Genomic DNA, 26,937 nt, shown 5'->3' with positions numbered 1-26,937 from the left:
GGACTCCCTGTGGCAACAATCTTTTTTTCTGTGGTCATGTCGCCAAGTCTGTTGTACTCCTATGCCAGATAAGTTTCTGAAGAGGACGAACTGGGTATCAAACTTGTGACACCTCTAAACATCCTTTGGCACTTTAGGAGAACATCTAAAAGACACAGGCTTTCGCACCCCCTAGCACGTCTGAGCACAAAAGTTTATATTATTTCAATGGGCTTTTAGGTTAACCTCCAGTAATTTAGCACACCATGGTCTGATATGTGACAGATTAGCGAGAGTCTGCCGTATTATACCTTCAATTTGAAGTTGTTAGGCAGTCAACTTTTACACATCGTCCAAACATAGAGCCAAAAATTCAACATCAAAGGGATCAGTGAAGAAAGGAAAATAATTTCCATCTCAAGGAGAAATTTCAAGCACAAATTTCAGACATATACAGCTTTCAATTGGACAAGTATGCTTAAATTCAATACTTCAAGGCACATATGGCACAATCAGAAATTACGTACCAGCAACGGGCTCAACTAAATCTTCAGGGTCTTCGTCTTTCATGTCTCTCATCATTATGATTCCTCCGATAGTCAACTGAAAACGTATAGTATAATGAAAATAATTGAAAGTATTTCTAACATTTTACAACATTAATTCACTCGATATAGTGAAGCACATTTCATTTCTGCAAAATAAAATTCAATACATCTTCCAAAATATCTCAACAGACGTTATAAGCCATTTTTCAGACAATGCGTTTTTGGCATTGAAAGTTCAACGGGCCATGAAAATATTTATAGCAGCCACCAGCCAAGACTTCGTTATAATAAGCAGGCACTACTATGGTGGCGTTCAACTTTTTTACAACCCCGGACAAGCAAAAAAAATTGAATAATTTTGAAGATCGGTGATGAGGAAAGTAATTTCCAGACTGGCAAAAAATAAACAGGAGAAAAAATTGATAGAAGAAATCATTTGTGGACCAGTTAAAAAGTTAAACAATTTTGCTGACCGGCAAAAATAGAAGAAATACTTTGCGGACCGGAAAAAAAATAAATGGGAGAAAAATAACTTGTGGACCGTCCAAAAATAAACTATTTCCTATATTTTGTGGGCCAGTAGGAAATTCTTATTGACTGGCACCAGCCCATGAACCAGAGGTTGAAGAACACCTCTCTGATGTGCACCTACAAGGTGATAAATAAATCCCTTGGCTGCATTTTACTGGCAAACCGTTGATCCTAGAGGCATACTTCCAATTAAGAAAAAGTAGCCGAACATGTAGTATTAGGTATGTCATTCGTGTTGCAAGTCATTGTATAGTTATTAAAATAAAAAAAATACTTTTATATGGATGCCGTCTTCAAAAACGAATTCTAAAGTAGTTGTCCTGTCTCTTCTGAAGCCAAAAAAAAAAGAAAGAAATTCTATGTGATCGAGTGCAATATTCACTGAGATATTATAATTCAAAAATTGGAGAAAAGTGGGGGGGGGGGCAGTATAAATTAACAGACAAGCTCATTATGCTGCTCTTTCCCATTCATTGCAGTGATTTTTTAAAAATTTGAATATCGCAACAAATATTGCACTTAGAAAAATTGGATTTTTGATGAAAGGATGTCGGTATAAGTTAATTTTTATATTTTAATAACTAGATAACCATTTGCATCCGAATTCTACAAATTATCCTGTTACCTGATAATTTTTCTAATTGGATATATTTTTTTCTATATATATGTTACGTGATAAACGCATTTTCTACTTGTCTTCGAAAACGGTTTCAAATTATTTTTTTCTTTCTTAAAGAAAATTTTATGGAACTCTGAAATGAGTTTCAGGTTGTGCCACATATTTCATTTGGTGCCAATTGCTTTAGTTGGTTCTCAGAGTGGCGCAGTGGTAAGATGCTTGTCTTCAACTATGAAGGTTACCGTCGAGGTAGATTAGTTCAAAGCTGGCCCCAAAGAACGTCAGAATCAAATTCTTCACTTACAGGGTCTGGAACGACCACAAATAGATGGTGCCTTTGTATCCCACCCACCTCCACTGGTTGGAAAATGCCATATAGTGGTATATGACTGGAATTGATACATGGTAAAGTAGCTAAAACGATTAAGAAGCAACAAGAATAAAGAAAATACGATTGATGAAAACTTACGTCTTTCAAGGGTTGGTACCTAGATCCTTCTGGCATCTGCAAAACTTTGAGCTAGAAGTAGAAGCAGACAATGTCGATTCGTTATATCTATTATATTATATCCACCTTATTAATATAATCTATTATATTAATAAGGTGTTCATTTTTTGTTATGTTCAAAACCAATTGCTTGAATTTAAAAAAAAAAAAAATCACAAATATATTTTCTGTTATTACAATACATGTGTGTGTGTGCACGCAATATGATTTACCTGTTGCCTCATTGCCCTGGCAGGATTGGTAAGCATCTCAAAATTAGGTTCAACCTCCTTCTTTTCTTCTTTTTTGTCCTCAATTTCAGTTTCACCAGCTTTTGGCGTTTCTGTCTCAGACTTTTTGTCTTTGCTCTTATCCTTCTCGTCTTCTTTGGATGTTGAGGGTTCCGCCACTTCTTTCATGGAATCTTTTTTCTCTTCATCCTTCACAACAAAAAAAAGAAATGGGAAGAATAAGTGAAACTATAGACTGGCCATGATATGCTAGCTCTTGCAATGTAAACAAAAAAAATGAATAATAATTACTAATCAGTATAACTCATATAGGTTCCCCTTCTGCCCCCATCACACACACTACTGGAAAAAAAAAACCCTATCAAATTACAATGAAATCATTCAGATCTGATGAGAAGGAAAAAAACAAACATGAAAAACCTTACGGAATCTTGCAGCAACATCTATTCGATTTCCCTGTGTAATTTTTATTACTGACATAATATGTAAATAAAGAACCATCCTGCTTATCTTGGGATAATGTAGCAGTCACATAATTATTCATCAAACGCCTACTGCTTCACTGAGAAATATTTTCACAAAAATTGAAAATATGACACAAATTTTTGGCTTTCTTCAACATACAATCCACTGATTACAGGAAGAAATTATGGTTCATAAATAGCAACTTACAACATCCATTTTTTCTTCCCGTTCTTTTTTCTCAACTTCTTTCTTCTTTGCTTTAGCTGTTATCGATAGTACAGCGGTGGTGACTTTCTCTCGTTCCCTCTCTTTCTTCTCTTCCAGGGGAGGAGGGTACGCATAAAGAGATGGCTTTGCATTGGATTTGAATTCCATCTTGGGCATCTGTAAGATAAATTTTTAATCATACAAATTAAAGCATAGACAAAACATCATATTCTTTGCATTATTAATCAGTTTTATTTAGTTGGGAAATGAACAGGATATTTTTTTTTTCTGTTGAGTGTGAGAGAGAGTTCCCTACACAACTAAATAAACTAAAATTTAAAGAAGAGTGATGCAACTAAAACTGCACTGGGTGACTACTTCACCAAACACCAACTCTGGCCATATCGTTATATTGCAATTTACTGCCATTAGTGAGATGGGTTGGAAGTGAAGGCGCTGTCTATCGGTGGTCGCCTCGAGTTCTTTAGGGAAAATATCTTATCTATATCCTCCCTTGGGTTCGAACCCGGGACCCTGACAACAACCTTCACGGTGGTAGACGAGCATCTTACCACCATGCCACGCGGGCACAAAGCACTGGGTGACTGGAGAAAAACCAGACTAAAACAAGGAAAGGGTTCCGAAGTGTCATAGTTAAAAAATTTAAATACCGTATATACTCGTGTATAAGCCGACCCCCGTACTTCAGGACCACCAAAACCGCAATAAATTGAAAACCCGTGTATAAGCCGATCCCAAAAAATCCATGCATTTTAGAGAAAAAAAATATTGTTATATTTTCATAGAAAATGAATAGCTTGCGGAAATTTACAACAGAAAATGATTCAAACTTTTTAATCCGTTTCTTCTGAGCCTCCAAACTCCTCGTAATCCATCAAATCATCATAGGGGGGGGGGGGGTGCGGCATCTTCGTTTTTATCTTCATCTGGGCTGTCATCGTCATTGTCATTTTCAAAGAGGATATCATCTTCAGTTCCGTCCATCGCATTATCGATGCAACACTTTTTGAAGGATCAGCGGAAACAGAATTCCACGCCTCATTGTAGCCAACCCATTGGCACACTAGGCCAATGTCAGGTTTCATCAAGGCACCACTGTTTGTAGTTTCTTGATCATCGGAACTCATCCATTCAATCCACAAATTCCTCAAATAGTGTTTGAAAGGCTTGTTAATGATCTTATCTAAAGGCTGTGCAAACAACGTTAGCCCACCTGAAATCAAAGCCAATGATGTTTTCGATTTCTTTGCCTTAGCTTTGACATTATCGGTTCCGTGGGGTTTGAACATATCCCATACCAGTAATGCGGGGGTCCATATTTTCTTATCAAAAACTAACCCGAGTATAAGCCGACCCCCCCACTTGTGGAACGAATTTTTCCACAAAAAAACTCGGCTTATACACGAGTATATACGGTATATTCATCTCACCCAGAAACACACAAAAAACAAAAATCAGTCGTAGAATGCAATTATTAAAGCCACAAAAAATTATTAAATTGGCAACAGTTGGCTACTCAGCTTCTCGCACGCTTTGGTGATATCCATAAAAAACTTTAGCTCTCACTTTTTCCTTATCTCTTTCTTTGTCTGTGCTGTACCTGATCATGTCTGAATGGCATCACTCTGAGACTATAGGGTTGCAGGATTTTTATTGGGGTTTTTCATTCTTGGCCTCTATTGGTGTTCAAAATATTAATATTTACAATTTGTTGCGAGTGACCCATAATAATTCTGCCAGAATTTTTTATATTTTTGCACACATTTAAATGAGTGGAATCAGTAGTAATTTTTTCCAAACTTCTTGAAGACATCACCTTGGGAACCTTTCTTTGCAAGTGCAGCGGAACTTCGGTTTACGAGCATAATTTGTTTTGTGAATGTGCTTGTAGTATGAAACATTCACACATCAAATTAAACTTCCCCCACTGGAGAAATAATGGAAACTCAAATTATCTGTTCTATGACTATCTCCCACACCCCAGCCAAGATCCTTTCCAAAAGAAAAATGCAGGTCAATTTATTTTAAATTTATTCAATTCAAATTCAATTTATTTTAAATTAATTTAATTCTGACTTGTTTTATACTGAAGGCTTGAGTATTTCAGTAATGATATGGGAGAGCAAGGGGTTTCATTCTGGAATCTCTGCTGGCATTAACAACCAACGAGAGAGAGTATTCGTGAGATTGTACTATGAATGCCACTTCCATAATCACTGGTGTCTCAAAAAATTAGCCCAAATAAAACCTTTGAAAGGGTTCTATTAACCCTTACAGTGGCAATCTCGAGATATTTCAAACTTGATCTGCTTTATTGCTTTATTTCGGTCACTGAAATATCTCGGGCTCTTAACACGTTTTTATTTCCAATGTGGCAGTTATAATGCGGACCAGGAAAATTTTAAAAACCACTCAAAGGGTTAATACACTATGTGCATGCAATATAATTTTAAATTTGGAAATCTTAAAAATAATAAAAAGGAACTGCTCTGAAAAATACTTAAGCTTGGTCCCTTAACTCATTAACACACCTTGCCAGCAGTGAGAGAAAGTAAATTTTCAGCTGTTTAGTTGCGATCACGTGACACTCGACAGACAAGGCGAATACGTAAAGCTGCATTCCCTTACCAACATATATTCATGACCCTTGAGAATAGTCTAACAATGAACTGCTGCAAAGCGTCGAATAGGCACATATCATTATCATCAGCTCACCATGACGTTTCTGACATTCCCCCCAGTGTGTTACTTGGGTGCCGAGACACAATTTGAGAAACCCTTGCTTAAAATATATAAGAAAATGTATTGCAGTAGCAACCATAGCCCCCACAAGGGTGGCTTGACAGGTGTCTAGCCCCAGGGCAAGTCTCTATTTTTTTTTGGTCTTTCACACTATAAATTAACTATAGAAGGACCCATGAAAAGTCTGACCAGGGAGTCTGCAAAAGATCAGCCTGGGTGCCCTGCTCCGGGATATGGGGGCCATGGTAGCAGCAATGTGTACATCATAAACATTCGAATTCTATCCACTTAATCAATAAAGAAAAAACAAAAGATGTTAGATAATACTGTAGAACCTTGATTATACCAGATAATGGGAAGAGGACTACACAAATTACAGAAAATATTTAAGCTACCAGGAATAACAAAACCATTTCATTTTCAAATTAACCTTTTTCTTTTTTTTACAACAGTAATCGCAAAATAGCTTCAATAAAAAAGATTTATGTATACATATATAAAGTTATGTATACATATATAAATGTAAAGATTTATATATACATGTTCAGAATAGTAAAAATGGGAAACAGTAATGAATATCCAAAAAATCGCAATGCAAAAGAAAAGAAGCTATAATACACACAAAACTTACATTGGTCTGATCTCAACATGAACAAATGGGGCATTTTCCTCAAGAGGCCCCCATAGTTTCATACACCTAATCAAAAATAATTCGCTGTTTGTCCAAATATCTGACCCTAGCGCCTGCTTCTTTGCCAATGGCCACCTTTAAATCAAAGGTACTGACCAGAAGGTTGGGAGATTTTTAATGCATGACAGTGTTTGACAGTTTTAACTGCAGTTTAATACATCACAGATGGGGGTCTGAGATCTCGGTCCAACCTTGTACAACTGGAATAAAAAACTTGTTTTTCCCAGTGTGGAATCCTTTATTGAATTTTCAAAATGGGAGGGAAAGTGGTGGTGTTCTTATTTTCTTCTCTCTTTATCTAGTTCAAATTGGTAAAAAAATATAAAACCAGAGGAAAAAAACAAAAACAAGATGACAGAATTACAATATTACACCCAGAAGCAAGATTAAAACAAGTTTCACCATTACAGCTAAAAATGCCTGCATGAGACGTGTTAAACCGTCACATCAAAAGACTCATACTTCATTTCAATATAAAAACTCCTATTTTTGATGGTTAAAATGTGTTTTTGTCATCGAAAACCCAACTCTGGTCCTGACTGCAGGTAAAATAATAAAAGTTGAGCTTTCACAGATGTTGCCACAATCATTGTTTTCTTTATACACAACTCACAAATCTGAATAATCATACACATTTGTAAATAGCCACTCTTCAATAAAACTAACTTTTGTGTTTTTGATAATTCTTTTCTACTTAACTCTTCTTTTCCATGCAACATTTAATTCTTTTTTCCACTCTAATCGATTCATTTAATGGATAATCCACCCTGGATTAATCAAAGTTCTACTGTAGTAGTAACAAATAGAATGAACAAAAAAAAAAAAAAAATTACCTTCAAATCAGCATTCAAGCCTATAACGGCAGTTGGGGTGAATGCCAGTGACAGAAAATGCGCTAATGGGAACCAGTACCAGAACTGAGCAAATACCAACATCCCAACAACAGCTGCCATGTTAGTGTGGCCAGTCCTAGACTGCAGACTGATTGTGACATTCCTTCCCCCTGAAATAATTTAAGTGGGAAAATTGAATGGACTGCAAAGAAAGCAAATCAGTGAAGCAACACAAATTGACAAAAACAAAAAAGACAATTTTTTTCAGGAATGAGAGAAATGCACAAGTCAGAAACTTCTCCAGAATCGAAACTTTTTCTTTTTCACAAATCAAATAACTTACCAGCATCAATGATACCCTGAGCAATGATGGCTCCAAACTTAGCCATTATGTCGTCATGTTTGTCAGCTATAACTTTGCTATACAACTGTCTGAAGTCTTTCACCTGTGGCACAAGTTGAGAAAAAAAAATTGTGATGAATATAAATGAAAAATTTAATCTTTTTAAGAAATAAGTTACTTTTGTAAAAATAAGTGTCAATAATACACAGCTTATTAATACATCTATCAGCCCTTCGATTGAAATCCTACATATATATATTTTATAACAAACTGCTAGAGCAAAACCTCAAACTCATGCATCCCTCTACATGCAACATTTTACGAGGCCAATGAAAAGATTTTTAAGAATTCCACCACTTTCAACACTATCAATGACTGTTGACTGGTATTGGACATTGGATTGAGGGTACAAAAGCTTAAGACTTTTTGGGACATCTCAAAAAAACATGTTACTTAATTTTCACACACATATTTTCATATATATTTCATCGCCTTGAGTTTATTATTGGGTATCAATAGAAGGAGGCAGGGAGAGAGAGAGAGAGAATTTTTTTATATTTTAGAATTATCAGACTAACCTTCAAAGTTTCATATTATACATGAATCAAGATTAGTAGTTTACATGAACACTGTTGGGAAACTATTAAAATTTTAAACTGGTTAATCAAAATTTTTAATCGATTAATCAAATATTTTTGAACACTAATCATTTAAAACAGTGTATTGGTGACTATGTAATATTAATTGGTGCTATAAAATATGTTTTATTCATTTCAAGCACCTATTTTCTAGATGTGAACAAATATTGGAATAGATTAAGAAATTCTGGCTGCCCATGTGAAGCAATTTAATATGCTGAACATACTTGTCATATCCTGGAATTTATTTACTCAGATCTTATTGTTTTCTCTTAAAATCTGTTATTTTAGGTTAGTCAAATGATTTTGAAACTACTTTCAATCTTCATACTGTGTATGTGTGTGTGTGTGTGCTTGTTTCTTTTAGAAAATATAGGGCATATCTAAGATAGGGGGTTTCACTTCCAAATAGTACTGGGAAAAACTGATGCTTACTGAATGCCAAAACTGCTGTTCACATTTGGGGACAATGTACTGTATTTGAGTTTAACTCCCTTGAAACTCAATTTGGAACTGAAATCCTCTCTAGTTTTCGTTGAATCAACTTGTACTTCCCAATGTCCAAAATTTGATAAGTTATATCGGTTCAAGAATATTCATATATATATATATATATATGCCCGCTTATCTAAAAATGTTGTATTTTTTTCCTATTTGGATCTTACAGAAACAACTTGTGTTCCTCAGAGTATGTGGTGAGGCTTATAAACATAAGTAACAACTAACAAATAAATATATGATTCAGAGAAACTTGAAATTGCAATACAGCGTAATACAAAAAAGAAAGATAAATCAACATTTAAAATAACATGATGCAATTTGAAAGCACAATATAAAACGTTATGTATAAGAACATAATTTAAGACACATAATCAGTTTCGTCTCGTGTTAATTTCAAATTTGTAATGTGAATTTCAATTGGATTGATCGAGTTAATTATATGAACTAAATTTTTTGACTGTGATCAACAATTGATCAATTAATCAACCTGGTTTGTTGAACCAATCCTGGAAATGACAAAAAATTAGAATCATGTTAGTTATGGGAAAGGTGGGGGCCAACAAATCACATACACATTCTCAAGGGGAGGTAACTGAAAAAATGGGAGGGTGGGAACCACTGATTTAGACAAAAAGGTAAATACTCCAGGAGGTTATGCCAAATTGAGGATTATCACTTTCCCATATTTAAGTGATCAATAGAGCCCAAATTATAAGTATATTTTGGCCTTGTTCAGAATTAACGCATATAAACTGAAGAATTTTGAGAAGTGTTTTTTTTAAAAAAGGAATAAAAATGGCACTAAAAAAAAAAAGGCACTAAGAAATAGAAAATATACATTTAAAAACATGTTTTTTGTGGGGTATTTAATTTTATTCAATTTTCAGGTCTAATACATATTTTGGAATTTTTAGTAATTTTTTTGGGGATTTTTTTAAAGCATATTATCCGGAATCTATAGATCAATGACTGAGTTCTAGAATCCAGCTAAGTGTTTGCCAACAGGAGTGCGAGAGATAATGTGCAAAAAAACAACAAATGTATACTGATGCTTAAATCAGTGAATATAATCCATAATTAAGTCTCAAAGAGTGTATTTCTGAAGTTTTTGGTTGAACACCACATCAAAGTGAAAGAAATTTCTCAACAAAGGCACAAATTACCCTTCAAAACAAAAGATGAGCTGCTTTACAAAACCAAGCCCCTCCTCAGGTACTTCTAATTTATTCCCATTTGTTGTACTCATTGCTTAATTTGAATATAAAAGACAAATACAGTCGATACGATACTCATTAAAATGAGCTCCCCCCCCCATCTGTCTATTGGAAAAGGTAATATCTGGTGGTCATTACATAGAAAGGAAAACTTATAGGATAGTCATCATATGAAAATATTTGAGACTCAACCTACCGGTCATTATAATAATGGAAATGGGTGTTATAATGAGCATTAACTGTATACGTTTGAAACTACTGTGTAAAATGCCTTGATGAGAATATGCAGAAATGTGTTGAAATCAAATCCTCATTTTATGCCCATTGATTAAATCTATCTAAGCTTTTCCTGTGCCATATTATTGAATCTAAATTGTATGCCTGATTTCAGACCATTGCATGTTCTTCTTTGTTTCAGAGGTCATAATAGTTTAAAGTGCGATGTGCAAGCAAGGGTCAAATTTACAATTTAAATGAAAGAAATCAATCACTTCTTTCAAGAGATAACACAAAGGTTCACCAATATAAATTCTGTACTTTTCTCATCACAGTAAACAAACACCTGAACTTAATATAAAATGCAGATTCTGTAGCATCAAATTTTGAAACACATTAGTCATTCAACATTTCATAAAATATCATTTCTATACCTTTGAACAAGTTTGTTCTGTTTGTTGAATAAGTATGAGAGAGGAAGATATCAAGGCACCTTGTCGCACATAATTTACAGGATCGTTGACCATGGGCTCAAGCAATGCGATTGCATCCTGCAAGCACAAAAAATAAGGAATTACACATATAATAAACAATATTCATCCAAAATCACTGCACAATACACCAGATTTCAAATCACTGAACAAAAATGATTTTTAATGATAAGTTATGCATGTTGAAAATAAGGAAACTATTGTATCTTTAAGATAGAGAATCTCATATTTACATTCCTAAAATTAATGTTTACAGCTAACCTTATTTCCACTTCCTGCACACGATATACCTAATGCCATCGCAGCACCATATCGCACATGAGGATTGTAACTTTCTGATAAAAGGGAAACAACACTGGGACATTGTTCTGGTGTCCTGTAAAGAAGAGACACATACAAACAATAATGTAGTTAAACTACTGATGATACAACTTTTATATATATAAAATTGATTTTCTGTATGTCTGTCTGTCTGTGTGTGTATGTTCTCTATACAAATCTACAATTTTAGATTGATCGCACCAAATTTTGCATATATGTCAAATGGGACCCGACTTGAACGATAGGCTACTTTAAAATTTCGTCAAAGCAGGGCAAGTGCCCCAAATGGGCAAAAAACTGTTGGGCAACAATGGTTTCTGGGCCGCAACAATCACTTTCCGAACGTTTACTTTGGTTACCTTGGTTCCCTAGCAATGCGTTTCAGACGTGTATATGCCTTTACAATGGTTTGTCACTTTTTCAATACTATCAGGAAGGAGGTTTTTTGAATAGATGTCATAATCATCATCAGCATCGCTTTGAGGTTCAGGAAAAGGGTGATCCTCATAGGAAAGAGATATACGAAGCCCAGAAAATTAAATATGAAGTAATTAGCTGGACCTACTTTTGAGTTGGATATTCATGCAATAACATTGATTTCAAGTATTATATTACATCTTCTCAACCATGAAAATCAATGTCTCCGTATTGTCTTTTGATATTCAACTGTATAAATTCATGTGGGTTAGGGTATTTTAAAATTAATTATGGGCCCGTAAAAAGTACATCGAAAAAATTCCGCAGCTTTAACTAAGCATTTTTGGAAGCTGCAACAGGCAGATGGATAACTTGAAGTTCAAGGTGGGGGGGGGGGGGATTCGAAATGCCTAATGCGTCCTTAAAAAAGGGGGAAAAAAACGATTCATTTCTACAAGTATGTATATTTCTTTAATCTAGATATATTTCATGCAGGAAGTCGCCATATTGGTGAACACGGTTTGCATGTCTCCCTCAAAGAAAGAGGGAGATATCACGTGATTCAAAAAGGCTCATTAAAGAAAACCCGGGCACCGCCGGGTATTATAGTTAGGCATTTGGCCAAAATCCTTATTATTTAGATTACAGGGTATAATCTATATCATCCAGATTTATCTCCCGCATTTTTTTAATTATACAAATCCGCATTCCTCTACCATTTTGGCAATTGTGCAAGTTTGAAACATGTTCCCTTATTTATTTTTGTAATTATGCAAGTTGCAAAATGTTTTTCTTTCATTTTTGTCGTTATACAAGTTCGTAGCATGTTTTCTTTCCCATCTGTTATAGCTAGTAACTTATAACAGATAAGTACATTCAAAAATATTCAAAAGAAATGAAGAAAATCCTTCATACTTTCTAATAAAGATAGTCACTAGGAAAGTGCAATGAGATTATTATACTTCTCGAAAAAAAGAAAAGAAAAATGATCTGTCATGATTAATAATAGCACACTGTTAACAGGAGATTAGAATCAGAGTTATTGTTTTCTGACACTGAAGATCTGAGACAATATGTCTTGGCTGTATCACTATCTTGTGGGTACAAAACCATTGTTTTGTGTTTGTAATTTCTAGTAAAATATTTAGTGCGTTGAATACGTGAGATTATGCTTCACATACCAAAATTGTTGGAATCAATTCATTTTGGTCCTGTGTGAAGTTAGAAAATAATAGTGAAATCACCAGTGATACTGAATTAACCCCTCCCCCCACTGTTCAAATCAGCGGAACGCACAGTGAAAAGCTACTTGATACGGCAAAATTCTCAACAGAAAAAAAAAGAAAAATCTAAATATGAAGTAATGTTGCCACCTTAATTTGCCTTTCACTAATTAGTAAGTGCAATAATTAATTTACAATTCCTATGTACATTTTATAAATGTAACGACAAACCTTACTTGTCATGTCTGAGAAATTATAACCTTATTTACCTGAACAGAATGAACCCTAATGCTTCAACGGCAGCTCGTCTAACATCATCATTTACATCACTGACCTGAATATCAAATTTGAGATACACAGTTAGGCATAAACTGGCAACAATAAGTACATTATGGACAACAAAAATTGAACATATACAGAAGCAAATCACCATGGGACACCTCAAACATATCATTCGATTTAATACAGTGGAACCGCATTTCTATGTTGCTTAGTTATACGACTTCCCCATTTATACAACATTTGACTCCTGTTACACTCTATATATTTTAATGTTAAAATAATTAATTTATTTGACGCAGAGCCTCAATTACTTGGAATTTTCGACTCGAACTCTTTGAATGTCCGTGTCAACTTTGAGAGCCATTAGCTTTTAGCTACTGCTCTTTCCTGTTCCAGCTTCCTTCATCACATTATAAATTAACTGTTCTACTGCGTCCATTTAAATATAATTTTTTCTTCCTCTCTTTGTATTTTCTTTCAAATACTGTAAAATATGTAATTTAATACTGCAAACCTTAATTTGTATTTCTCTGTAACTTTTCCTCGGGTAAGGTTGATAACAAAAGACTGGTTCCTTGTTTTCGGAGAACTAACTTTGATGTTTTGCGAAGAAGGTTAGCGGAAGTTTTCAAAGACCGGTTGGAATCAGTAGGGGTGGTAAGTCAATGGGAAGAATTTAGTACGAAGCTGTCCTCTGTTTTGCACGACGTCATAACCTTTGTTCGAAAAAAGCGTGTTTGTACATCACACCCTCTATGGTTCACGGATAGCGTGCGGAACCTTTATCTTGAAAAGAAAAGAGCATTCAGAGAGTATAAAAGTGGACGAGGTGACCTATCATTGTTTACTGATAAAAGAAGACTGTTGAAGAAAGCGATAAGGGATAGTAAAAAGCAAGTTGAATCTAGGTTGGCAGATAACATTGGCTCTGACCCAAAATCATTTTTTCGATACGTCAATAATGGATGTAAGGGGACAGTTGGCCCCCTCTCGATAGGAGGTTCAAAAGTAGAGAGCAATGTAGGCATGTGTAGTGCTTTCAATGACTTTTTCGCGTCGGTTTTTAATGGAGATAATGATATTCGATATACGGGTGTTGCATGGGGTAATAAAACGCTCAACGATATTCAAGTGGAAGACGTGGAGGTCCTAAATCTTCTAAGAAATGTATGTGCAAGCAAAGCACCAGGACCAGATGATATCTATCCCAGGGTTCTCAGGGAAGGTGCTAATGAATTGTTGGGGCCAGTCGCACAGATATTCAGGAGTAGTGTTGCTGAGGGTATCGTCCCGAGAGATTGGAAACTGGCTAACGTTGTTCCTATATTTAAGAAGGGTAGTAGAGAAGTGGTGTCTAATTATCGTCCAGTGAGTTTGACGAGCTCCCTCTCGAAAATTTTGGAAATTATCATCAAAAGGCAGTTTGTGAAGTGGATAGACGAGAATAATGTATTGTCGGATAATCAGCATGGGTTCAGGAAGGGGAAGTCATGTGTAACTAACCTCCTTTGCTTCTATGATTACGTGACTAAGGCTTTGGGTAAGAGCAAAAATGTCGACGTGGTTTACCTTGATTTCCAGAAGGCATTCGATCGGGTCCAACATGGCAAACTCTTGAAGCGTTTACACGAGATTGGAATAGGGGGCAACTTGCTGAATTGGATAGAATCGTGGTTAAGAGATAGGTCGCAACGAGTTATGGTGAACGGGGAATTCTCTGGTTGGACAGACGTCACAAGTGGAGTTCCTCAGGGAAGTGTCCTTGGCCCCATACTTTTTTCACTTTTTATCGATAAACTCGATCAGGGTATCGATGGAATTACTAGCAAATTCGCAGATGATGTGAAGCTAATGGGGGTAATCGGGAATGAAAGCGATAGGGAGTTGCTCCAGACCAACTTAAACAAGATTGCAGCATGGGCAAATGAATGGAGCATGACGTTTAGCGTAGATAAGTGCATGGTCGCTCATTTTGGTTCGAACAACCCACGGTTCTCTTACGAGTTGAATGGTGTCACTATCCCGGATGCAACTAGAGTCACCGATTTGGGAATTCTCATTGACGAGCGACTTAAGTTTTCTGAACATTGTTCAGCGGTTGTCAAAAAATCGAATAGAATGCTTGGTCTCATTTTCAAAAAGGTCTCTTCGCGTTCTCCTAAAGTCATTCTTCCGCTTTTTCGAGGCTTAGTTCGTCCTGGACTGGAGTATGCTGTAAGGTTTTGGAGACCATACCTACAGAGGGACATAGACTTGGTTGAAGGGGTGCAGAGAAGAGCTACGCGTGTCCTTATTGGCACACAGGGCTTGAGTTATGAAGAAAGACTTCTTTTTTTGAATATGTTTACATTGGATGAACGCAGGTGTCGAGGAGATATGATCGAAGTGTTCAAAATTTTCAATGGGATGGATAGGATGGACCATGAACTTTTAGTACACCGCCAATCGACTGCTTTTACAAGGGGACACCAGTATCGATTGGTGAGGGACAATGCAAGGTTATGGTGTCGCAGGGAATTTTTCTCCAATAGGGTTGTTAATAAATGGAATAGCTTACCCCCGGAGGTAGTAAATTGTAACACAATTGACACGTTTAAAAAGAAATACGATAAACATGTTGGGGTAAATCGAGAAGCTATCCATTCTTAGAATAAGACAACCATAAGTATTCTTTATGGGCATTGTATAATATTTTATCATGTGTATATATTGTTTGTAATTTGTGTTAATTGCATTTTTAATTGGGTTGCTGTATTTTTGAAACATATGACAACCATATTTTTATGGGCATCTTTTTATCAGCCACCTCGTTGGGCATTTTGCCTGTTGTGGTGTTGTATTTGTATTTGTATTGAATTGAAATTATTATTGTAATTGAAAAGGGACAAATAAATTATGTTATGTTATTAGGGGGAAAAGAGAAAAAATGTAATTTAAGAAAGAAACAAAATCAAAGACCAAGCTGCTGTTTGCAAATCATCTACTGCCAAAAAAATAACTCCCAGATTGAAATTTTTCCAAAGTCAAGATGATTTTATTGAAATTTTTTACCTAATGTTGTGTCTCGAAGGTAATGTTCTGCTCAATTTTATTTCTTTAAGTGATTTTAAATTTGATTCAATTTTTTATCCCTCAGGTATGATTGAAATTATATTTTTTATAACAGCATTGGAGATACAATCAAACACACCAAATTTTATAATATTTTAATGTCTGTAGGGAGAGTTGTTTTCTGTTAAAGTCTCAGTTATACGACACACATGTATACAATGTTTGACTCTGCCTCTTGAATGTTATATAAATGAGGTTCCTTTGTACTAGAGCATGGTCTCCCAAACTTTTTGTTCCATCACCCCCTTCATCAGAAATTTTTTCCTCTCATCGCCCCCAACTCACGTAAACCCGTAGGATCCTATGTTAAATCAGTAGGTTCTATCGCCTACTTGTACCATTCCTTTGCCCACCAGGGGGCGATATTGCCCACTTTGGGAAACACTGTAGTAGAGGATCAACTATACCAGGAACTAAGCCCGCATAAGTTTGTTGCCAGATTTTTAATTGACTATCCAAAATACTAATGCTTCAATTATGATTAAGCCATGTGTTATAATAAGTTGGTGTTTATGATTTGTTTGCATGTGCATATACACAGGGTGTTTCAAAAGAATGAACTCTATTCAGCTTTTAATCCATTTTGATCAAACAACATATATGTAGAAAGAGGTAAATCTCAAGTTTCACGTAGTTGCTGACAGGTAGTGCTAATGCTATTCCTTCGGCTGCTACTTAAGCGTTTGTCAAGATCACGACTGCACAACAGAAACCATTTCGTGTTCTAAGCTTCGTGAAGTGCGAATCAGCAACAACTGTTTATCTTGCCTTTCGTTGACAATACCTAATGGTGATGAACTTTCTACCGCTCAGAGCATTAGGCAATGGTATAAACAATGCCGAGACACAAGTTGTCTGTGTAAAGGGAAATCCCCTGGCCGTCCCCGCATGTCAGATGAAAATATGGAGCGCATCTGACAAAGTTTCGCACGTAGTCCACCAGCAGTGTACTTGACATTCCTGCAACATCTGTCTGGTGTGTTTTGTGCAGACGTTTGTTTTTGAATCTATACAAGATTCAATATCTGCAACCTCTTAATACAGGTGACAAAGAACAATGTGTGGAGTTTTGTGAATTCACCTTTAGAATGTGTCGCAAGATGAAATTTTTTTTAACACGCTTAGTGTTTAGTGACGAGGCTATTTTTCATCTAAGCGGCAAGTCAACCGTCACAATGTTATAATATGGGGTATGGAGCAGCCACTTGAAATTGTACAGCATGAGAGAGCCTCACCCAAAGTTAATATTTTCTGTGCAATTTCTCGTAGAAAGGTGTACAAATACAAATACAAAGCCACAACAGGCAAATTGCCCAACAAGGTGGCTGACTTAAGAACATCATGGATCCCCGAGCCATTTTTTGGAGGCCCCACCTACTACTGCTACACCACGCATGCACCCCCCCCCGCGGAACCCCCCAACGAATCGGTACCTGCGGGAATGTGCGTGTACGTGTAGTGCAACCTGACGTAAAGTTTGTTTCTGTGTAATGCTTGTTATGCGTGGTGCTGCCATCTGCCCCCAGTTTTTCTAACTATGAGTGAAGTGTTATGGTTGAATGATTTACCGTTGTAGGACTGTTGCTCTCTGTGGCGAGACTTTGTAACGGGGAGATCGGCTCGCATTTGCGCCTTGAAGTTGGGAACCACAGAAAACCAACTTCAGCCGACCACCACTGTGGGGTTCGAACCCGGATCCTCGCATCACGAGTCCGGTACTATAACCACTCGACCACCACAGCGGCGAGGGGGCAGGGCGGCGGGCCCCCTTTTTTTCAGACACCACTGTTACAGGAATCACCTATCTCGATATGCTTGAAAACTGGCTTTACCCACAGTTAGAAACAGATGACTTAATTTTCCAGTAGGATGTGGCAACACTACACAGGAGCTTGGACGTTCGAGATTTTTTGAACAATCACATTCCTAAACGATGGATTGGCCGTATGGGACCATTCATTCGATTCAGTTAAACATCACTGGCCCCAAAGATTGCCGGACATCACAGTGTGCGATTTCTTCTCATGGGAGTTTATGTGCCTCCCCTTCCAGCTACATTAGCCGAACTGAAGATACGCATAACAGCAACTGTGGGTGCAAACATGCTCACAGAAGTTTGGAACAAATTTGACTACCATATAGACATATGCCGTGCATCCCAAGGAGACTATACTGAGCACCTTTAATTGGTTTGTAAAAAAACTAATTTAATATTACATGGCTAATCATAATCTTAAGTGTCTATGTTTAACATTTTTCATAATATACACATTTCAAATCAGGCGATTCTTTTTGAAACACCCTGTACATTAAAACCTTCCTAATAGGTGCCAAACTACCTTCTCTAGAAAACCAGCTCTTTAGAAAAGTGTGACTTCTTACAGGAGAAAAATTACAGCAGAAAAAAATATTGGTACTCTAGGTGGATAGAAGCTTTATAAAGATGGCTCTTTTACGAGGTCGTAGTACATTTAATTTGAATTTCCATTTAAAATATTTTTGTAATAAAAGAATATACAGGGTGATTCAAATTGTTTGTCCATAGGACTATCTCTGCAACCGTTGATTTTAGAAAAGTATACTTTCAGTAACAAAAGTTTTTAAACTAGATGTGGTTTCTTAAAATGTTGTAATTTATTTGAGGGGGTCATAAGCATAAAAATAAAGAAATTAATTTTTTTTACAGCTTCCATGTGCTAAAATCCAATCAGAAAGTTGCTGCCCTATTTCTTCTAAGGTAAAAAAAATCTAAATCTTTAAGTGTAATATTTGCTGAGATATTTTAATTCAAAAGCACGGAAAAGTAGGAAAGTATTTGTAAGTTCATGCTCTTTCCAGTTTCTCAAATTTTTAAATTCAAATAAGCTATCTCAGCAAATACGTCATTTAAAAACATTAAACTGCTCCGCTTACAAGCGATTGGCAAGAAATTCAGATGATCTTTGACAAATCGACGATAAATATGGTAACTTAGTTCTAATGTCGTGTTAGAAAAAGAAAAGTAGAAAAGTACGGAAAAACAGAAATGAAAGGAAAACAGCATATTACTATACTCTTATCTGTAATAGTAGGTATAAAGTATATTTCTCTTTTCACGATCACCTACCCGTTCTCTTTCCCCTCTTATGTACATGCATATAGTAAAACCTATTTAACCTTAGAATAGAAGCTTTTTACCACCTCTCTCATGATGGGGTAAAAAGAACTTTTTTTCATAGGGTTGCAACAAAGTTTCGTGGTGATGTGGAGGGAGGAAAAAAAAGCAGATAGACATGTTTGAATTATTCCACTGGCATTTGGATGCAATATTACACATCCTTGATCATAAATTGGTTAAGAATGCAAACCTTATGAATTGAACAACTTACAGCAAAATGCAGAAGTTTGCGTATAGCCTTGTTATTACCACTTCCACAGTATGCCATGGCTATCGTATGCATCGCAGATCTCCTAAGCAACGGATCCTTATCTCTACTTAAGCTCTCAATCAAAGTGTCAGCTTCCTCAAGACGACCATAAACAATTAAAGATAGGCCAATGGCTATGCCTCTGAGAATTTTTTCATGTTGAGTTTCTGTAGCATACTAGAAGTGATGGAATGAAAACATTCAAATTAGAAGAAAAAACTTTGTTTCATATGAACTCTTAATGACTGAGATAGTGTGCACACATTTAAGTAAATAAAAACTATAATACTTCCAAATATAATTCAAAAACGGTTTATGGCTTTGCAATTACATGAAAATTGTTTATGAAGAAAAAGTCATTACCCCAAGCAGATCTTCTATTGCCTGACGGCAATTAGATCCTAACATCACCAGTCCCATAGCAACTCCAGCAGCTTCACCAGTTATAGCGTCATCTTGGAACATATTGAACTTTAGTTGTTCATATATGTCTGTATAGAAATAAAATATTCAACAGATAAATATACAGAAATTGAATTCCGAAGCTCAAATATCGTTTGTCTTAAAAAACTTTACTGTATTAACCAGCATGCCGAGAAACAGTAAAGAAGACTAGCATGCCGGGAAATTCAAGCACAGATTCTGGGTAATTCTTAAATATCTCCACACTAACAATCAATCGAATTGGCTGATTTCAACCTTGTCTGTTCTCTGCATGAGAATCCTTTCTGTTTTACAAACTATTTCAATAGCTTAGGTTTTATGCTCTTGCTACAGCAAATCTTGATTTTTATTGAAAATGATGGATGCTACGCATAGATCAAATGAGTCAAATTTAGACACAATTTGTACTCCATGGTTACAATCTTAAGATTGGAAAAAGCAACAGAAAAAAAGAATTTCACACTAGTACATGCTGATGCGATACAAAAATGACAGTATATTTTTAAAATTTCAGAACATGCAGAATAATATGCAAAATAGTGTCTGTATTTCATATTAGGTTTGTGATGATTGAATATTGGATAAGAGTAATAAGTAAATGCTCAGCTTTCATTACTACTATCAAATTCTTAGATGGATCACTTTTTCGATAATGGAAAAACCATTAGTGATACTTCAGCTAATGAATGCCTCTGGTTGCAAATTGGTTTGCCAACAAATATTATTTCAACTTTTTCCTCTGCCTTGGTTAATAAACATGGTTTTGGTTTACAAACATTTTAGTTGAAATCAATGCATGCGCTGAGATAAAAAAAAAGCTGCATCATGAGCAAATTTTTGTTGTAATCAGAATGAATCCAATGAGTAACTGTCACTTGAGCTAGATCAATTTATTTCTATCACAGGGAATTGCTTTCTGGATACATTTTTCTCTAGAAAGATTTTGAGCCATCTCATGTTAAATCAATGATTAAGCTAAGAGGAAAATGCATCTAACTAGCAAGTCTTAGACTTGAATAGCTTCGGTGGATATAGGACTTAATACCATACTGAACAGTTTAGACATTTTAGGAACTTATCTTTTCCATCAGCATGTGTGTGAGAGAGGAATGAGCTGACTATGTCACATAGCACCGCTGCCGTCTGAACGTATGAGCCCACAGGGGCATGGTAACAATAGCCTAGTGAAAATGAGATCTGGTACCCATTTCCGAAAGTAAACATATCTCACTAGGTGGAGGCTTACTTTGCCCAGGGGCACAGGTTCCTCTTAAGATGGCCATGCATAGCACACCACCTCACACTTTTTTTTACTATGGCTCACGAACTTGAATGTATGGCATACATAGTTCAGTAAAACCAGTCTATATAATACCATGCTGTCTACAATACCATAGGGACCTTGAAAAATATTGTTGTAGAGAGTGAGCATTGTGAAATTTCTTATTAAACATGAATTCTGAATGGGACCAAGAAAAATGTGTGAAAGCAGGTTCATCCTTATACACAAGTGTTTATGAAGATCAAGCACTGTCCATGGAATGTGTGTACGAGTGGTTCGCACGTTTTAGAGAAGGCCGGGAAAGTGTTTCTGACAACCCTTATAAAGGAAGACTGGCGACCTCCGTCAGTGACAAAAACATTGAGAAAGTGATGAAAATTATCACGAAAGATTGTCGATTAACTGTGCGCATGATAGCTGATGAACTGCAGATTAATCGTGAATCCGTGCGACAAATCGTTACCCAGAATTTAGGGATGCAAAAGGCGGGTTGTCTTGTGCCACATCACTTGACTGACGATCAGAAGCAGGCACGTTTACACGCTTCACAGGATTTTGTTGAAACGGCGGATGCAACACCCAATTTCTTGAACTGTATTGTCACTGAGGATGAGTCCTGGTGTCTCAGGTACGGCCCTGAAACGAAACGGCAAAGCATGGAATGGCTTGCATCACCTCGTTGGAAAAAGGTCAGAGCAGAAAAATCATGCATCAAAACGATGCTAATCACCTTTTTTGACAGCCAAAGCATTATCCACAAGGAATTTCTACCTGACGATGAATGCTGCAAGATACATTGAAATTTTGACCCGTTTCATAAAACGTCTACGCAGGGTACAACCTCAGTACGCACAAGGTTCATGGTTTCTTATTCACAACAATGCTCGCCCTCACACAGCCAATATTGTGAAACAGTTCCTCTCAAAAAAGGGGGTGGTGCAAATTGAACATCCACCATACTCGCCAGATCTCAATCCTCCAGACTTCTTCCTATTCCCACGACTCAAACTCGCTTTAAAAGGAAAGAGATTTGACGATATTCCTGACATCCAACGAAAAGTGACGAGGCTTTTGAACTCCATCCCAAAAGAAGACTTCTTGCAAAGTTTCTAGAACATGTATAGGGGATCTCAGCAGTGCATAGTAATGGAAGATGACTATTTCGAAGAACAGTAAGGTAACTTTCGTTAACATTTCATCTACGTTAATGTTACAGGACTATTCACCGAACTTTATTGTCAGAGGTTGTATATATATCACAAACTAACCTTGACGCTGAGTGCCCATAGCAGCCAAACCAAGACCCAGGCCAGCACCATGTTTCACCGTCTGAGAAGAAACAAAACAAAGGAAATGGCATGATGAATTTGAAGTTTTAGAAACAAATACAACTATGTATTTCAGAAGAAATTTTTAAAAACGCTTATAGAATTTTAAAAATGACAAGATTTTGTGCAAATTTTCTTCGTGCAAAGCAATTTTCCAAAAATACTCAAGTTTGGTAACTCCCATAAGAATATTCTAATGCTAACCTATATTATACGAATCTGTTTTAATGGAAGCTCATCAAATGTGAAAAATTGTCATCATAACAGACTACATCATTATAAGCGATAAATTATAATGCATTTTAACTCCTGGCAAAATTTTTGCAGACAGTCTGACTGGTTACATTGGGATTGGATTGGACTTCGGGTTTATTGGCGCAAGGACCAATTAGGTGAAACTGCACCAAAACAAATGACCAATTAAAAATAAAATAAAACTTATTCCTTCCACGTCCAGCAAGTAAAACTATGCATGATTAAAAAACAATGTTGCGTGAAATGTAAAGCAATCACATAGATTGTAAATAACTATAATTTGTTGTAAAAGGCAATGGCTTTGATGAATTTATGAGAGATGCATTGCAATGGTCATTTAAAATGTAACGAAGTTAAATATGACTTTGATCACAAGCAGTCATACAATAATGGTGCGAACAAGTAAAAGTCAATGAACTGACAATGTGGACACTCTGGTTGACTCTCTCGTAATAAAAGATAAGAATGTGTGAGGAGACTGTGTCCTATGCGCAATCAGGTAAACAGAACTTCCTCCTTTTTGTCCTGCAGCTCGATTGCCAATGGCCAAGTGTGGGCTTAATGGCATGTAATTTAGTGTTTACTTGATTATTCTAGTGCTCCTGCAACAACAACGCATCACTTCTCGGAGGATTGAGAAGTGGTCACTAGCAGGTACCAAAAGGTTATTGTCAATGTTAGTTGTTGTTCAAGCTGCAGTGTCTGCTTTCTTATTGCACGATATTCCTACATGACCAAGGTTACATTGGGAATTATATCCGGCCTATTAAGGCTGCAAAGCATGAATATTACAGAAATTAAGAATCACTAATTTTTTTTCTTCTTTTTAAATATTTTGTCTTGATGCTACATAATGTGAAAATCACAAGTCACTGACACTCACTTCATTGGTAGCACCTTTGAGTTGTTCCAACAAATAATCTGAGATGCCAGCACCATGATTTGCATGAATCAAACCAAGAGCATACAATCCTCCGCCCTCTGTATAACCACCTGCTGGACCAGAATCCTTGGGCAGATAGGAAGACATTAGGTGGAGCGCTTCCTTCTCGTGACCCTATAAAGATACAAAATAAACTATATACAAATTAAATTTTTATATGTTAGCCTTTTTTTAATTTGTGATCTCTATTCAAATTTTATAATCCAATGAGATTCCTGGCTACACATGTTTAACCCCCCAAAGCAGAATGTGCCAAAATCTGCGACGTATGTTGCAGAACAATTAGCGCTACTGCAGAACAATTCGGAAGAATTTTAAGAAAAAGTGCAAAAAACACTATTACATGTATGGGGATTTTTACTGCAGAACATATCCAGTCAGCCGAGGGCTCGTCGCAGAACAGTGCTAAACATTCTGCTTTGGGGGTTTAACCATTCAGAACTTTTTATACAATTTACATGACTATAAATAATTTCTCTTAAACAAAATTTTGATTGGATTAGATGCTTAGCAGAATACAGCCAATACCCCTACAACTTATGAACTTTTGAGAGATGAACATAACTATTTTGGCATATCGTAGAATCTCTGTAAAGTGTACAACCACCAACTGTTCAGTTGTACATTGGTAGCATTTCTTGCCCAAACAGCTTTGTCATGTCAGGCACTATCACGAGCTTAACATTTTGCTTTGCATTAACAAGTTTATATATATCAAGTTATATCAAGTTTTGGTAATACTAATGAAGGTCTGCAGATGAATGAAGGTATGAACCAAAGCAACAAGATTTAAGAAAGAATAATTCAGGAGGGCCTTGAACGTCATAAAGAAATTTATGAGAAAAAAGACAAACTTTACAGCAGTAGTACAGAAACATTTGACACTCATGACTCCCTCGCTATTATGTTCATTCATCCACAGCTGCCTCACTATAACAGTAATACACTGATGACAGCAAGAATTGCACACATAACATCGTATAATGGATGTGTAAAAAATCTACTTTCCCTATTAATAAGAATGTAAGTGAACATCAATATCCATAGCACATCGTGACGCCCTTGAGAAAGGGAATCTTGTTTTTTAATACATAGGAAAATACAGTGAAAATTTTTTTATTTAAGCCGAATAAACATTTTTAATAAAGTTACAAATTACACCAAAAAAAAAATCTTTGCCACAAGATGAATAAAATCAATGAAAAATACAACAATTTTTGACAAATACAAAATAAAAACCAAGTGATGTGATAAAAAACTAAATCCTTATAATTGTTTTGAAACACAGTTGGTTGGTTCACTTGGTCAAAAATTGACTTTTCGATCCAAGAAAATTTTTCATTTTTATCCTTTGACAACAGAACCCACTGTGTTTGAAAATAATTGTAAGGATGCTGTTTTTATCACATCACATGTTTGTTGAAAATTGTTGGTTTTAAAGTTAAAAATTTCTGCAATTAAAAAAAAAACCAAAAAGTGAAAACAGGAAACCACTAACTTTATGGATAACGCCTAGACTAGCTGTAGCACTAAACTTAGCCCAATTCGTTGCTCTGGCAAGCCATTCAAGATTGTCCCTAGATAAAATATATCATTGAGAGAAAAGTCACTTTTGTATAAAAACTAATCTTACCAATCTATAGTGAACGCACAGGATATACTCAAAATATAAATAATTTGGTAGCAAGAACAAAAGCTGAAGTTTGTTATACCTTAAAAACTGATCACTAGTTGTACCACAATGCATAAATGAATTAGAAATCACTGTTGCGGTGTGACACACAGAGTTTCTCACTGCATCCTATAAACACAAAGAATCAAATCAAATGTTTCAAAATCCGTAAGTTAAACATTCTGTAGGAAAAAAGAAATCTGGAAATACGAGACAATTATCTGAAGTAATTGGGACGAGCCTGTACTGATAAATCATATTTGACAATAACCCAATACATATTAATTTCATTACATTTGCAATAACTAAGATGAAAACTACACCCCCCCCCCAAATTCTGTATCCAGAGCCCAATTGTAATAACACCAGCCAGTCAAACAACTCATGTTCAATTGACCAATACCACCAGAGCTGTGCAAGTCAAACACAGCATGCACAAAGGATTGAAATCAATGAATGTCATGTTCCTATGGGCTCGTTTTTATAGATACGAGTGTTCTCAAACACCAGAATGTTGTGTACTCAGTAATCTTCATTATCTGACTTCAAAACTACTTCCCATATTTTTGGGTATGGTTCTCAAGATCAGTATCATAGCATGATTAAAGTTTAAAAAATCTATACGTGGATCCCACTTATAAGGTTCCCGCTTGGTACAACTTATTTTCGTGATCCACACTCTTACAAATTCTTAGAGATTTCCCATTTAAAGCATTTTCTCCCACTTATGTTTTTTATAATAGTTTTTTGAAAAACATTGTAAGCATGATCTACTGTATTTACAAAATATTTTGCAACTGACCAAAAAGTAGGGTGCACATGGATGAAAAATCAGAAAAAGAGTACGTAAATGGCAGACCACCTTTTCTCTAAAGCATTGATGGAATCTCAGATGGAAAAAAACAAACAATTCAGTATCAGAAACAGCATTTGATTAAATATTAAGAGTTATCAGTGAACTTATACAATGTGTTCAATTCATACATCCTGACACAAAATATTCAATCAGATAATAATTGTTGATAAACATTTGCCGAATTCTGAGCCATGCCATGTATTTGGCAATCTTACCTTAGTTTGCTTCAGAACGAGCATGTCAGTATGATTGTTTCTGATGAGAAACTGTAAATTCAAACCAATGGACACTTCTCCACACAAAATTGTGGCTAGTTTTTCTATTCTTTCTTGGTGTTTTCTATCTTCCTCATTCTGCAATTATACACATATACATGAGTTTTTAAATACACACCTCTTTTTTTTAAACTTAAAGTTAATACGGTTCATTTGGAAACTTACGTCGTCGAATAGAAAATTTTATCTACAAGCATTCGTAACTTTTAAATAATTTGTGAAAAAACAAAAAATATATACATATAAAAACAAGAAAAATAATTAAAATCCCACTTTGCAGAAAAGAAGCCTGTATGAGAGGTAAGCTACCCCAAATACTATATCAGTATCACATTTTAAGCACA

At 35.8% G+C, this 26,937-nt stretch overlaps 1 protein-coding gene across 1 annotated transcript in view; it reads right to left on the bottom strand.

The window, feature by feature from the left end:
• Positions 1–26,937, bottom strand: part of Rpn2 (Regulatory particle non-ATPase 2) — a 43,046-nt gene that overhangs the window by 4,242 nt on the left and 11,867 nt on the right. Inside the window, exons 10-25 of the mRNA XM_089248844.1 lie at positions 26,534–26,671; positions 25,503–25,591; positions 25,289–25,367; positions 23,731–23,904; positions 22,533–22,593; positions 19,902–20,029; positions 19,500–19,715; positions 13,008–13,072; positions 11,039–11,153; positions 10,721–10,837; positions 7,718–7,820; positions 7,375–7,544; positions 3,088–3,264; positions 2,398–2,604; positions 2,147–2,197; positions 507–582 (exon numbers count right to left, since the gene is read on the bottom strand). Of these exons, the coding sequence (XP_089104970.1) occupies positions 507–582; positions 2,147–2,197; positions 2,398–2,604; positions 3,088–3,264; positions 7,375–7,544; positions 7,718–7,820; positions 10,721–10,837; positions 11,039–11,153; positions 13,008–13,072; positions 19,500–19,715; positions 19,902–20,029; positions 22,533–22,593; positions 23,731–23,904; positions 25,289–25,367; positions 25,503–25,591; positions 26,534–26,671 (1,966 nt within the window). The remainder of the gene's footprint in view (positions 1–506; positions 583–2,146; positions 2,198–2,397; positions 2,605–3,087; positions 3,265–7,374; positions 7,545–7,717; positions 7,821–10,720; positions 10,838–11,038; positions 11,154–13,007; positions 13,073–19,499; positions 19,716–19,901; positions 20,030–22,532; positions 22,594–23,730; positions 23,905–25,288; positions 25,368–25,502; positions 25,592–26,533; positions 26,672–26,937) is intronic.

Source organism: Pholcus phalangioides, unplaced genomic scaffold, assembly GCF_987345545.1.
Source record: "Pholcus phalangioides strain wild (caught in Gottingen) unplaced genomic scaffold, Ppha-v1.0 ptg000020l_1, whole genome shotgun sequence".
Taxonomy (NCBI): Eukaryota; Metazoa; Arthropoda; class Arachnida; order Araneae; family Pholcidae; genus Pholcus; species Pholcus phalangioides.
Note: the sequence above shows the minus strand (reverse complement) of the source record. Positions and strands in the feature narration are given on the sequence as shown.